Source organism: Papaver somniferum, unplaced genomic scaffold, assembly GCF_003573695.1.
Source record: "Papaver somniferum cultivar HN1 unplaced genomic scaffold, ASM357369v1 unplaced-scaffold_117, whole genome shotgun sequence".
In the NCBI taxonomy this organism is placed as follows: domain Eukaryota; kingdom Viridiplantae; phylum Streptophyta; class Magnoliopsida; order Ranunculales; family Papaveraceae; genus Papaver; species Papaver somniferum.
Window position 1 is genome coordinate 4,962,576 of NW_020620714.1, and position 13,995 is coordinate 4,976,570.

At 35.9% G+C, this 13,995-nt stretch overlaps 1 protein-coding gene across 1 annotated transcript; it reads left to right on the forward strand.

Annotated features, from left to right (window-relative positions):
- The first annotated feature begins 2,793 nt into the window (after window positions 1–2,793).
- Window positions 2,794–7,108, forward strand: LOC113329931 (probable mediator of RNA polymerase II transcription subunit 37c). Its single transcript, XM_026576767.1, has 4 exons — window positions 2,794–2,959; window positions 3,839–3,909; window positions 4,777–4,994; window positions 5,254–7,108. The coding sequence occupies exons 3-4, from the start codon at window positions 4,778–4,780 to the stop codon at window positions 6,882–6,884; spliced, it is 1,848 nt and encodes a 615-aa protein (XP_026432552.1). The 5' UTR covers window positions 2,794–2,959; window positions 3,839–3,909; window position 4,777; the 3' UTR covers window positions 6,885–7,108.
- The last annotated feature ends 6,887 nt before the right edge of the window (window positions 7,109–13,995 follow it).

Below are 13,995 nucleotides of genomic sequence, written 5' to 3' on the forward strand. Positions count from 1 at the left end.
AGTCCAGGATAAGGGGCACCTTCTTCAACAATTTGAAAACTGAAAATTGGCGGGAAAATGTTCACAGTTCAGGAGAATTTTCGATCGAAGAAATGAAGTAGTTGTAGGTCGATTCAATGGCTTAATTTTGGCAGAAAGATGTGATTTAGCCTATGGAAGATAGTTTGGGTGTCGAATTTGATCGGAATTGGCTGGAAATATCGATTTGATTCTCGAGCTCAAAACAGAGCTACACGGAGTGAACACGACCTGTACACGGTGTTTTGTGTGTTTTGGTTGTGCATGGAAGTGTTTTGGAGGAGTTGGATGACTTATGAGGCATGTATAAGGCTTACTAGAGCGTGCAGGATCGAAGTTTACGTGTGAAATTCTAAATCTGGTAAGAAAATATTCAAAAATAATGTTATTCACTGCCGAGTAAAGACGAATTATTTGGAGTTATGGCGAGGGATTTCAGCGTGTCTTTGAGTATAAATATGATCTTTGGGTCTACTAAAATGGTGGTCGAGAGTTTTGGGGAGGTTTGGAGGCGAGCAGAGAGGCGCAGGAGGAGTTGCATAGAAGTTACCTGCTGCTGCTGCTGCTGCCATTAACACGCCTGAAGAACACGAAGAACGGACCTGCCATAGCAGTCGTTATTAAACAGTGACAGCGACAGCGGCTCGTGGGTCGTAGTGTGGGTCTTAAAACGCTATAACAACAGTTTATCTTTTTATCGTTCTTCCTTTTGTAACGGTGAACAGCGCCTTTTGCAACAGTTATTTCTGTTGCAATTTTTCTGTTCACTTGTTTTACTCCCTTTAATCAACTTTTTGAGCTTAATACATGTATTTTGAGATTATGATTAATATGAGGAGCTAAACACCAACACTGGGGTGATGGAGAAAGCCTTATTTCACACTTGGGTAATTATATTTAATTCTTCTCATGACTTTTGCACTAATTTTAATTGAAATTATGATTTGAAAAAATTAGTTGTCATTTGATTTGATGCGGCATGCTTAGCTTAGATGATTTGATGCCTCATTCTTAACATTTACATCTAATATTTGGAGAATTTATCTTGGAAAAAATAAGAGTCAATATATTTTATATATTTACTGAGCTATAATTGTTAAAAGAATCATTATTTGAACCTTAAGAAATGAATTCGGTGGAATCCTAAACCCCAGTACCTCTTGCACCATTGTTAATATCTTTGTGTATATAATTTTTATAAATCTAAAAATCCATTACCTTCACAAGTCCGAGAGTTTGAACCTTTATTACTACAACCACACGAAAAATCTTAAATCAATGGACCAAACTCCAATTCAATTCTTGAGAGCACCAAGATACTGAGCTCAATCAGGAAATATATCAAAGAGATTTATCTCTTTCTCAATGCAATCAGTAAATCAAACTGATAGAATCTGTGAACTTCATTGTTACAAAATAACTCGGATGGTACCAAAGACCAATATCCGGGTGTCAATCAAGTCACTATCCAACACAAGGTCGGATTTATCAACTGTGATTAAACTACGCATAACCTGTGATATTTCAATTATATAAAGAAAATCTAATACGGAAAGGAAATAATACAGATACCAGAAATTTTGTTAACGAGGAAACAACAAACGCAGAAAACCCCGGGATCTAGTCCAGACTTGAACACCACACTGTATGAAGTCGCTACAGAATCTAGCATACTACAAGTTAACTTTAGACAGGAATGTAGTTGATCCCTAACCAAGTCTCGCACTAATTAAGGTACAGTCGCGATCCTTACGCCTCTTGAATCCCAACAGAACTCTACACACGTGATTCTCTTAGCTGATCTCACCCTCAAATAAGAGTTGTTACGACCCAAAGTCGAAGACTTATAAACAAATCAATGGATGCATGAACCAAAATATGATTACACAATGTGTCATGTGACTTTTATTGTGACCGCATAATTAATGTGTCATTCATCATTTATTTGTTAGAATGTAATTTTTTAGGCATACACATCGTTTTAGTGGTTGCATAACCTAACTAGTGGATACATAAACCAAAAAAAGGTTGCATGATTTTGATGCATCCTTTGTGGTTTCTGCATAATGTGCATCCTTTATTGTGCCTGCATAATGGTAATGTATCCGGTTTTAGAAATTTTTCGCTAAAATGATAATCATCTCTGATTTTTCGTAAAAAATTCAAATTTGATATTGTTGTTTGTACTAGTTTTATAGAGCTCTTTAAAAGCTTTCCAACAAGATAAAATTTGTAAAATTTCAAAAAGCAGCTTTTTAGATATGTTATATTCAAGTTTACACACCAATTATACCTCTGAAAAAATAGACGCATAACTCATTATGCAAATAGTTTAATGAGAAGATAGAAAATCCGAGATTCTCTTGTTGTAAGAGTAGAAATCTTAAGAATATTTATGTCTTATTACTCCTTTCTTATAATTCCAATTAACTATGAGTGTCACGGTAGCTGAAAAATATTTTGGTCCTGACAATAAAAAAAATAATTTTTGAGGCCTTATCATAATTTCTCCATTATAAAGTCTCAAAATTTGTCTTCATAAGAACCAAAACTGATTGGTTCTAGCGGATGGCATCCAAAGCCCATTGGGCGACAACAAGAACAATTTACTAGGCATCCAAAGCCCATTTGGTGCTATACGAGAAAGTTTGGAAATCTTGAGTTTAAATCGGTGTTAACCCATGATTGATTTGATTGGTTCAAATGGGGAAACTATAAAAAGTGAAAGCCCCTTATTACAAATTTGTAAACCTATAAAAAGAAGGGACTAAATCTCATTAACGGATAGGTTTCTGCAAGGGTTTTAGGGGAAGCAGCCAAACGAAGCCAGTGGCGGCAAGGGACATTTCGGCGCAAAAATCTGCAGATTTCTAGTGTTTGAAACATCAAACATACTTCACCCACACATCCTCATCAATCTCTTGCATCTGATTGATAGCTGGTAAGCATTTTTAGTCATTTTGCATTTTACAGAACCCTAAAAAATTCATTTCTACTGTTTTCAATCTGAAATTAGGGTCTATGGGTTCTGTTCATAAGAATCAATAACCTATTTTTCTTAGCTACTGCAATCAAATGGTACTTCAGACTTGTTAAATTTCTATAGTATCGAAGTTTTATCGTTGAATCGCCATTGTAAATGTTTTAGAAAACTGACTAGTAGGTCTTTGTTTGATTCTAGATGACTATTGCAGCTTGAAACACTTCTCATATCCGATTTCAGGCTTAAGAGTAATAGACCTATGTTTGAATGCAATAGTACCCTTTAAGTCTGTCGGTTCTGCCAAGATTGTCTTTTGATGTGTTCGGCTTACATTTACTTGAAACAGAATTGCTGGCTCGTTATTTGGTGGACTATATCTGTTTTGAATATGCACAGTTTGTGTTCAATAGCTTATTTAGCCATTTGAGTAATGATGCTGCTATGTATTGTCTCAGAGAACTCTACGCTAGAGATATCTAGTGCTTAAATACGTTTACATTTTGGTACAATTAACTAAAAGGTATGTGTATTACATATGGTGAAGGCAACGAAAGTTGGGGTATGTTACATCGCTGTGCTAATTGTCATTAAACTTGTCCGTTATCCACTTGAATTTTCGGACTTCGGTTACTGTTTTTTATTGTCAGAATGTTATTGAGCCCATAAGTCCTGTTGGCTGTTATTGTTGAGATAAATCCTTTTTGTTCTGTTTTGTGCTTTTGGTTTTCAGTATGTTTGGAATTGTAGCCGTCTCTACTTCTATTTTTGAACTATTGCAAAACATTCTCTTCATCTCTTGGCATAGGAAATAATTCATCCTTTGCTTGAAATCCACAGGTGAGTGTTAGGAACAAGGCAGCAGCAGCGAAGTCCTGTGTTTGATCAGAGTCATTCTATAATTCTATAAGGTACCATTAGATTATGTATGATCATATTTTGAGATGATCTGACTTGTAAGTTTTATTTCATACAATATTTATGTGTCTGTGGATTCTATTAGGCTGCATATACAGTAAGAGTTAACTTGATTTCTCCAAATTCAGATCTGAATAATTTGTGGAGTGAAAAAGTATAGGAATAGGTAGAAATGGGAAAACCATATCCTCTGGTATAGGAGGACTAGTCACTATTCAATTGAAGTGATGTTAAGCTCTGAAGTAGACTCTTTATATGGAGCAAATTATGTTAGTTCCGCGTGCACTGATGTTAAGCTCTGAATAGTTAATGGAGTCAAAAAAAAAAAAAACTCTGCTTGCAGTTTAGTTCCACATGGCCTTCATAGTTGCTAATTCAGAGACTCTTTATACGCTCTACCCAAAAATTACTTGTTTGCTGACTTACTGAGTCTAGTTATGACTTACTTGATTAATATTTGGTGTTAAACTAAATTATTGACATTCTTATATCTGTACAACTGATTGATCTGAATCTAATCAGAGTCAGACATGTCAAAGTAATCTGAAAAAGTGAGAATCTGACAGCTGACTCGGCCGCCGAGTCAGACCCGAATCAGGCCTGAGTCAGCTATAAAAATTGAAAAAAAAACGTTTTTTGCGCATAAGATTTTTTTGCTCAAGAATCTATCAGTTTCTTAAGATAACAAAGACTGCAGAAGAAGTAGGACCCACGGACTTGGTTTTTTCAGGAAACATCAATAGCATTCTTAATTTAACTCACAAAAACCTCTGTATACACGCATCTTTTCTACTCTAGTTTTAAAGTTGAGTTTCTTCTTTGTAACTTCGTTGAGTTTGTGTTTTGATTACTTTTATTAGGATGGCAGAGAAGGTAGCAGGAGAAGCAGCAATAGGAATAGATTTAGGAACAACCTATTCATGTGTTGGAGTATGGCAGAATGACCGTGTTGAAATCATAGCTAACGATCAAGGGAACAGAACTACACCTTCTTATGTTGCTTTTACTGATACTGAACGTTTGATTGGTGATGCTGCTAAGAATCAAGCTGCGGCAAATCCTATCAACACCGTTTTTGGTAAGCTTTTTGACATCTTTCTACATCAGTTTTTGTATCTAAATTTCATGATTTTGTTAATTACTGTACGTTATTAGTTGAATATCTCTTTATGAAGTTATTAACTGTAAGAGTTTGTATCTGTCTATGGTTAGTTTCAATTCGTAGATGTTATTGTGAATATTATGAAGATGGTTCCTGTGAATTAGATTTTCATAGCCTCATTGCTTTCAGAATTTGTGTCTCGAAATCGTTTTCTGAATTAGAATTTTGTTTGTAGATGTGAAACGTTTGATTGGTAGGAAGATCGGCGATAGCACTGTTCAGAGTGATATGAAGCTTTGGCCCTTCAAGGTCATTGCTGGCAAAGGCGAGAAACCCATGGTTCAAGTCAATTACAAAGGAAAAGATGTAGAGTTTTCAGCTGAAGAAGTCTCTTCCATGGTTCTTGTTAAGATGCGAGAAATTGCTGAAACTTATCTTGGTTCAAGTGTTAAGAATGCTGTTGTGACAGTCCCTGCTTACTTTAGTGATTCACAGCGACAAGCTACCAAGGATGCTGGAGCCATTGCTGGCCTTAATGTAATGCGCATCATTAATGAACCTACAGCTGCTGCCATTGCATACGGTCTTGATAAGAAGGCTGGTAATGCTGGTGCAAAAAATGTTCTTATCTTTGATCTGGGTGGGGGTACTTTTGATGTTTCGATACTCACCATCGAGGAGGGTATGTTTGAAGTCAAGTCTACAGCTGGGGATACCCATCTCGGAGGAGAGGACTTTGATAACAGGATGGTTAGTTTCTTCGTTCAAGAGTTCAAAAAGAAGCATAAAAAGGACATCAGTGAGAACCCAAGGGCTCTCAGGAGGTTGAGGACATCATGTGAGAGGGCAAAGAGGACTCTCTCATCCACAACTCAGACAACCATTGAGATTGATTCTTTCTATGAAGATATTGATTTTCATACATCAGTTACTCGCGCTAAATTCGAACAATTGAACATGGATCTATTCCAGAAATGTATGGAACCTGTTCAGAAGTGTTTGAAGGATGCTGAAATGGACAAGAAGACAATCCAGGAAATTGTGCTCGTAGGTGGATCCACTAGAATTCCCAAGGTTCAGTCTCTATTGCAGGATTATTTTAATGGGAAGGAACTCTGCAAGAACATCAACCCTGATGAAGCTGTGGCTTATGGTGCTGCTGTGCAAGCTGCTATTCTGAGTGGCGAGAGTAATGAGAAGGTGCAGGACCTGGTTTTACTTGATGTCACCCCTCTTTCTCTTGGTATCGAAACAGTTGGAGGTGTTATGAATGTGGTTATTCCTAGGAACACCAGCATTCCCAACAGGAAGCAAAAGAACGACTTCACTACAACTGAGAATGGACAAACGGTTGTGAAGATTCGGGTGTATGAGGGTGAGAGAGCTAAAACCAGCGAAAACAACTTGTTGGGCAAGTTCAAGTTAGAAGGAATTCCTCCACAACCTCGTGGTACTCCAAAGATCTCTGTACTTTTTGATATCGATTCAAATGGTATACTGAATGTATCTGCCAAGGACACTACAAGTGGGAGCTCAAGTAAGATCACCATTACAAACAGCAAGGGAAGGTTGTCTAAGGAAGAGATTGAGAAGTTGGTTCAGGAAGCTGAGAAATACCAAGCCGAAGACGAAGAACATAAGAAGAAAGTGGAGTCTAGGAATGCCTTTGAAAACTACATATACGACGTGAGAAACGCAGTCGAAGGTGCAGAAGGCAATATAGCAACAAAAGCTAAGAAGAAGATTGAAGAGGCAATCAGTGAGGCATTTGAGTGGCTCGATATCAATCAGGTTGCTGACGTAAGCCAGGTCGAGGCAAAGATGGAGAAGCTGGAGAGCCTATGTGATCTTTATCTGCGTAACTAAGATATACCAGTAGCAGGCTCGTGCTGGTCCTGGTACTGACATTGTTACTTCTGGTAAGTAGTAAAATTTGTTTTAGCAGGAGCTAGAAGTGCCTAAGATTGGTTATAGTTAGGCTGTATCTTTATTCTTTCATGCTTTAGACTTGATTTAAGTTAAGGAATTTGATTTTTATGTATGAAATTTAAGTTTTATCATTATTTTGTGGCTTCAATTCGCTACGCAGAGATTTTAGTTTTTGTTCAGAGCAGACAATGTTACTTGGTCTGTTCTGAACTTCTGGTTTTTCTAGTTGAATTTGTAACAAGAATTTATTTGGATAGAACCAGAGCCAAGGTTAGTAATCAGTTACGGTGTAACATAATTTGAAGCCGGAATCGAAATAAAAACCAATAGAATTAAGAAAAACCCATTTAGATAAAAGATTTATTACAGAAATTGAAAGTTTGAGATACCTTAAAAAAAGACACCCATAGGTGGACAAGATGCAACATTTCCATGATCTTTTATTATTAGCAAACAAACATGAAATAAGTTTTAACTCCTTGGATCATTTTAGAAATGAATGGCATGCATAAGGTAATTAGCCTCCCCACGCACCACCTCCACCTATATCAGAGAGGCTTATTGGTGGTCGATCAGAACACTCCCACTGAAAAATACCACTGCACCACAAAGCTGACCCTTGATCGCAGCAAGGTGGGGAAAATAAACCATAACCGCAACTCTCACCTAAATTGGCACATTCCTGACAATCGACAGAAACAAAGAGAACCGCAAACAGCATAATAACCAACACCAACAAAAAATTCTTCTTATCCATCTCTTCTGTACACTAAGTTTCTTCTGTTGTGATTATGAATGGTTCAATGGCATAGCTTGCTGCTATGTGCTTATATAGTGCACCATTGAAAGTCAACTTTTATCACCGGCGATATTATAATCATGTATGTCGACATTTCGTGAAGAACTCTATTTTCATGATTTATAAAGGGGATACCAATTCTACTATGTGCTGATACCGTTTCATATAGGACAAAAAGATCTCACCGATTCTGGTCGTTGGATCGATGAAATTGTATCAACACTTAGTAGGATTAGTATCCCTTTTTATAAATCGTGCTATTATGGGGCTTTAAAAAGGAGGGGATTTTGGGGACTTACAGGGTCATGAAGTAGTCTTAATTATGATCAACTAAACTAATTATGATTAGTGAATGATTAACTAAACAAATCATCCGACTAGATTTTTTGAAAATCAATTCTTTTTTCTTTTGATTTAGAAGAAAGAGAAGGATGATTTTGATGAACTTTTTTTAAAAACTTGGGAAGAAACTGATGAAAAACATCATAAAAATCGTCAGAAAAGCCTTGAAAACCTCTCGCAATCACAATTTTGTTGATTCAAATCCTTCAAAATCAGGATCAAAATCTGGGTTTTTCAACAATTACGGCTGAGATATAGTACTCGACCTAACCGCGAATAGTGTTTACGGTTAGGAATAGAAGGATTCCAAACCGTAAACAAGAGTTTACGGTATGAAGAACTTCTGGCCGTAAGCTCTTCTAGGATTACCTGTGTCTGCATTACGGCTAGGTTCAAATTACGACGAGGTTTTCCTTGCACTTTTCCCAGCCGAAGCTCATGTTACGGCTTGGAATATCTGGTCGTACTTAACCCGAATTTTTTTTTCTTATTATCAGAACAAGTTACAGCTAGTTTTTCCTATCCGTAACTAACAATTCCGGTCGGAAAACCCGGGCGAATGCACTACCACGACTGGAAAAATCTAGCTGAAAGCAGACCTCTGTTTTTTTCTTCTTCTGTGATTATCAAAACTACTTATTACGACAGTTGTATTGAATATACGCTTCTATTCATCACTTTATACTCAGTCTTAAACTGAGTACGAACTTATACTCGTTCTGAAATTGAGTATAAAATTATACTCATTTTGGAACCGCGTATAAAGTTGTACTCGTTATAAAATCGTGTATGAATTTTTTTTGTCAACTTACGATTAGGAAATTCTAATCGTAAACGACATCTACGGCTGGGAATTCTAACCGTAATCGACATCTACGCCTAGGAATTTTAATTTTCCCGACCGTATTTATGATTTACGGTTAAGAAATCCTAACCGAAATCCAACCTGTGTTTGTTTTCTTTTCGTGATTATCAGAATCGCTTACGGTTATGATTTCTTAATCGTAAACAACATTTTACGACCGTGAGTTTTAATTGTCCAAACTGTAAACCAAATTTCGTCTAGGAAATTCTATTATCTAAGACGTAAATTATGATTTACGGTTGAGAAATTAAGAACTCCCAACCGTAAACAGTTTCAGAAATTTATTTATTTTAACTCTAATTTAATCGAATCGAAGCTTTTTCGCAATCAAAAGCAAAAATAGATGGTGGGTTTTTTTTGTTTTTTTTGTTTATGACATCATGATACGATGGAGAAGAAAAAAAGAGGAAGAACAATAATAAATTTAAGTTTTTTTTATGATTATCATCTTCATCACTATGGTATTATGATCATCATGTTCATCATCATATATGATTAAGAAGAGGAGAAGAAGAAGATAATTGATTAAAAAAGTTAGATTTTGATTTATTTAAGAATAAGGTTATTTTTGATATTTTACATAAATTAGGTCTCCCCGATCACATTTGGTTGGTATTAGTACTTTAAGCCCCCAAAACCCAAATAATAGAGTTCTTTGTGAATGCTAAAGGCGGGTCGTGCGACATTTGCCGGATCACAAATGACTTTATCAATCATGCACCATGTGAAATTCTTAATCACGTCTTGAGCAACATCATACTCCAAAAAATAGTAGCTGCGTAATCTGAAGATTCAAAAGAGGTGAGAGCGAACATGCTCCATGGGGCTTTCATCAGCTCTTGACCTTATAATGATGATATTTATTTTTCAAGTTGCAATTCTTTTATGAAACTGAAAATAGTAGAAATTTGGTATTCGCATCTGACTGACATTCCCCTTGAGCAAATAAAAACTTGACACATAGAAGGTAAGATTTTGGGTGTGTGATTTTGGGGTATATATAGCATTTTCGTGTTTCATACAAGGCAAACAATTAAAGCTGTGATGTATCATTAATGCGCCATTATCATGAATTATTAGTAGTTGATTATTAGATGTCTAATTGTACCCACCAACATTTACAGAGGAGTGATCCCCTCACATTTTTATTATCACACAATCTCACACGTTGGACGTCAATTTTACAAACAAAAACTAAATCGTAACGGATTTGAAACTAATTTTTTGGGAATATGTTATTATTATATAGCTCTATGTTTCTAACGAAAATGAGCATATTCCGAAATGTATAACATCACCATCTACTATTTTGAAAATAAGTCATTGAAAATTAACGGATTTCTGGCCGTAGAACTTGGTAAGAGTAACGAGGGCGGTCTCTACCATTTTAGGGGCTCGCGGCCAAGTTTTAATTTGGACCTTTTCCCCTTAAAATATATGTACATAGATGATAATAAAATGAATAATCAACGCTTAAATTAATTGAATAATCCAGTTTTGCATGCATATAAAGTCCAATAAGAACCTACAAATAATCAAATTTTATTTATAAAAATGCACAATACTAGCTAACCCCATTTCGGTCCACATTCTTTTAATCATTTTTATCTTGATTTTTGCTTAAAATTATGTCACCTAGATACCACATAAGTTTCACAACATGTTTTAGAAAAGAATAATTCATTGACTTGTTATAATTTCGTAATGAGAGAGGATCCATGGACACTCTTAGATGGACAAGGTCGGATAAGATTTGCGTCATTTTCTCCGCAAAACCCAAACGATAATAAATTTAAATCTAATATTTTGATGGTATATTCTTTTTATAAGACTCTACATTCTTACAAAAAATGAGCATAATTCCAGATGTATAAAACCATCATCTACCCTTTTGAATATCAGCCGTTCAAGATTAACTGTTAAAATTAATTCGGTAGATGGTCAGATTTGCTATCTCGAATTGCATTCATTTTTTATGGGAATATAAAGTCATCAATATAGTATTTGCCATTATCATGGCTGACCACCATCTGACGAAGAAGGTCAACCCGGTCAGATATATTACTGCACAATGGATAAAGATATAGTGGTAGTTAATTCTTGTCTAAAGATAAATCACGTCTAACCAGCCAAAGACACGTAACATCCCATATGGCAAGCTTTAGTGTAGGTTGTAACAAACCCCATCGGACGGAAACGGAATATTTCCCATTTTCTCCTCCTAATTTGGTCTGTCATCAGTGACGAAGCCAAGGCTTAATGCTCCGGGGGTCGATAACAGGGAAACCTAAATTTTCACCTATTTTACCCTCATAAATGGTTGAATTTACAAAAATATCAAACTTATTTAAACTGAAGTTTGAAAACATGTGGGGTCCGTAGACCCATTTGTCTTCATTTGCCTCCGTCCCTGTCTGTCATCATATTGTTTCAAACAGGTGGAAGTAACACATACGTAACGTCTGTCATCAAATCGTTTCAAACAGGTGGAAGTAAAACATACGTAACAAGTTTTCATTTTTTCGGGGCCCTCAAAGATTTGGGCCTAGGATGGTCGACCATCTCATCCTAGGCCTAAAACGGCCCTGAGAGTAACATATCCTCAAAAAATTAGTTTCAAATCCATTACGGTTTGGTTTATATTCATAAAAATGACGTTCAACGTGTAAGATGGTGTGATAATAAAAGTATCAGGGATCCTTCCTCACATTTATATTTATATCATTTAAATAACAATAGACTAGACATGCGTATCATTATTTACATGCTGTAACACATATTCACCGTACACGTTGTAAGATCTCACGACAGGAGTACTTAGCCTATATTCGGTATGCACAGATTTTATTTTTGTTCAGAGGAGGCAATGTTATTTGGTTTGGTGTGAACTTCTGGATTTTCTACTTGAATATTTTTTCGGAACCAAGGTTAGTAATCAGTTCCGGTTTCACATAATTTGAAGCCGGAATCAAAATAAAAACCAATAGAATTAAGAAAAACCCAATTTTGATAAAAGATTTAGTACATAAATTCAAAGTTTGAGACATGAGACTGCAATCTGCAATCATAAAAGTATAAAACCACCCTTCAGGATTTTGTGCAAAGCAAAGCGAGATAACACATTTAATACCGAAAACAAAATATGCTTTAGAAGTCAATACAAAAAATTGAAAATAATGAATATATATAAATATTGTAGTTGCAGGAAATCCTACAACCACACAAGTATGAGAATCTAACAATGATTAACCGCCCATTCCTCAGATTTCTTTGAATGTGCGATAAAATAAAATATCAATTGCACTACCTGTACCCACCAATGTTCTATTCATCGCTCATTCCTCAGATTTCTTAGTTACCCTGCCATGTTCTTTTCGTTCAGCCGTTAATGTAATCACCAATGGATCTATACGTTGTAAATTTTCTTCTGAAATTTCGTCTGCTGCAAACGTTATCTCCGTTTTTTCCCATTCTCGTAACGGAGATTCTTTTTCCACCGTCTCCACTTTCTTTCCTTCGTGATATCGTTTGTGGATTCTTCCCGTTATTCTCTTTTGAAAATCCGCATCAGAGATTAATTCTTTAGTTATGGAATTACATTGTATATGTCTTCCTCTTCCTTGTATCTTCATAATTTGTAAATTCCCCATAAATTCTATTATTCTTCTTCCTTTGTAATTCTAATAGTTTGTATTTCGATTTCTAAACAAATTCACCAACAGAATTCATCACTCCTCCCTGTTTCTAGCGCCAGATGTAGTTGCAGGAAATACTACAACCACACAAGTATGAGAATCTACAATGATTAACCGATCCCAATCTAAATCATCTCTTTATTAATCAAAATCACAAGAACAATTACAAGATAATGGAAACTCTACGTTTACTCTCTCTCTACAATCTTTCTCTCTCCTGATTTCTTGACCAAGGATTCTAAAAACAACTCTCCCTTTACATGAACCATCTACTCTTTATATAGGGTATTACATAATGGATGACAGCTAAGAGATCCTTTATTTTCGGAATCCATGTGCGTTATTATCGCACATGTACATTAGTTATATTCACATACTCTACAAGCTTCGCACAGATCTTCACATTTTACTTGTGACTAGGATGACATCATTCAATACGTCACCACAGCTTAGCTGAGCGACGACCTTCGCACATACCTGATTGTCCTTTGCTCGCATATAACACATGTGCAATATTGTATTCCTACATTTTGCCTCTTCTCATTTTGTTCCCTTCGTAGAATGAGCGAAATGAGAATCTTCAACTTTCCTCATCGCACATGCTTATCTTTTCAAATTCCATCCTGCCGACATTCTTCTGCAATTTTAGTTTATTTTCTACACGTGTCATCTTCATTGTTACTGTCACGTCCTGTTTTCAACCGGTCACCTTCTTCAACCTATTTATTGATCAATTTTTAAGAAAAGTTAGTTTCTTTTTCTTTATCACTCCTCTCTTCTTCAACCGGTCACCTTCTCGAAACTATATTCTTTTCTTTTGATTATCCTTCATCTTATCATTAATCTAATTCCCATACTGCTTGTAGAACAAATTCTCATGCTGGGGGCACGAAGATAACTGTCAATAATCCTAGATCTTCTTTAGATCCAAAAAATAAGGAATCTCACAAAAGGAAACCTTCACAGAACAAAGGAGTAAGAAATATTTTGTTTTTATTAAACAATATTGTTTCCTCTATTTCTTATCTGTGTTGTTATTCGCAGGGTTCCGACCGTGAGATAGAGAATGAAAGAGAACCTAAATTGAAGAAGCTTCGTAAGCCTACAACACTTATTTACAATCTTTCTATCCCCCGATTCGGTTCAAAAACCACTCCTCCAACTCAAATTATTACAAGTCTTCCTGTTTCCTCTTCATTTGTTTCTACTCCTACGAACATTCATTCTCCTCTCAGAGAATCTTCTCTTCCTAAAGACAATGCTGTTAATGATATGGGAGTAAATGATTTTCCTCTTCCTGCCTCTGCGAAATTTTCGAATACTGAACTGATTGTCTAAACCTTAGTA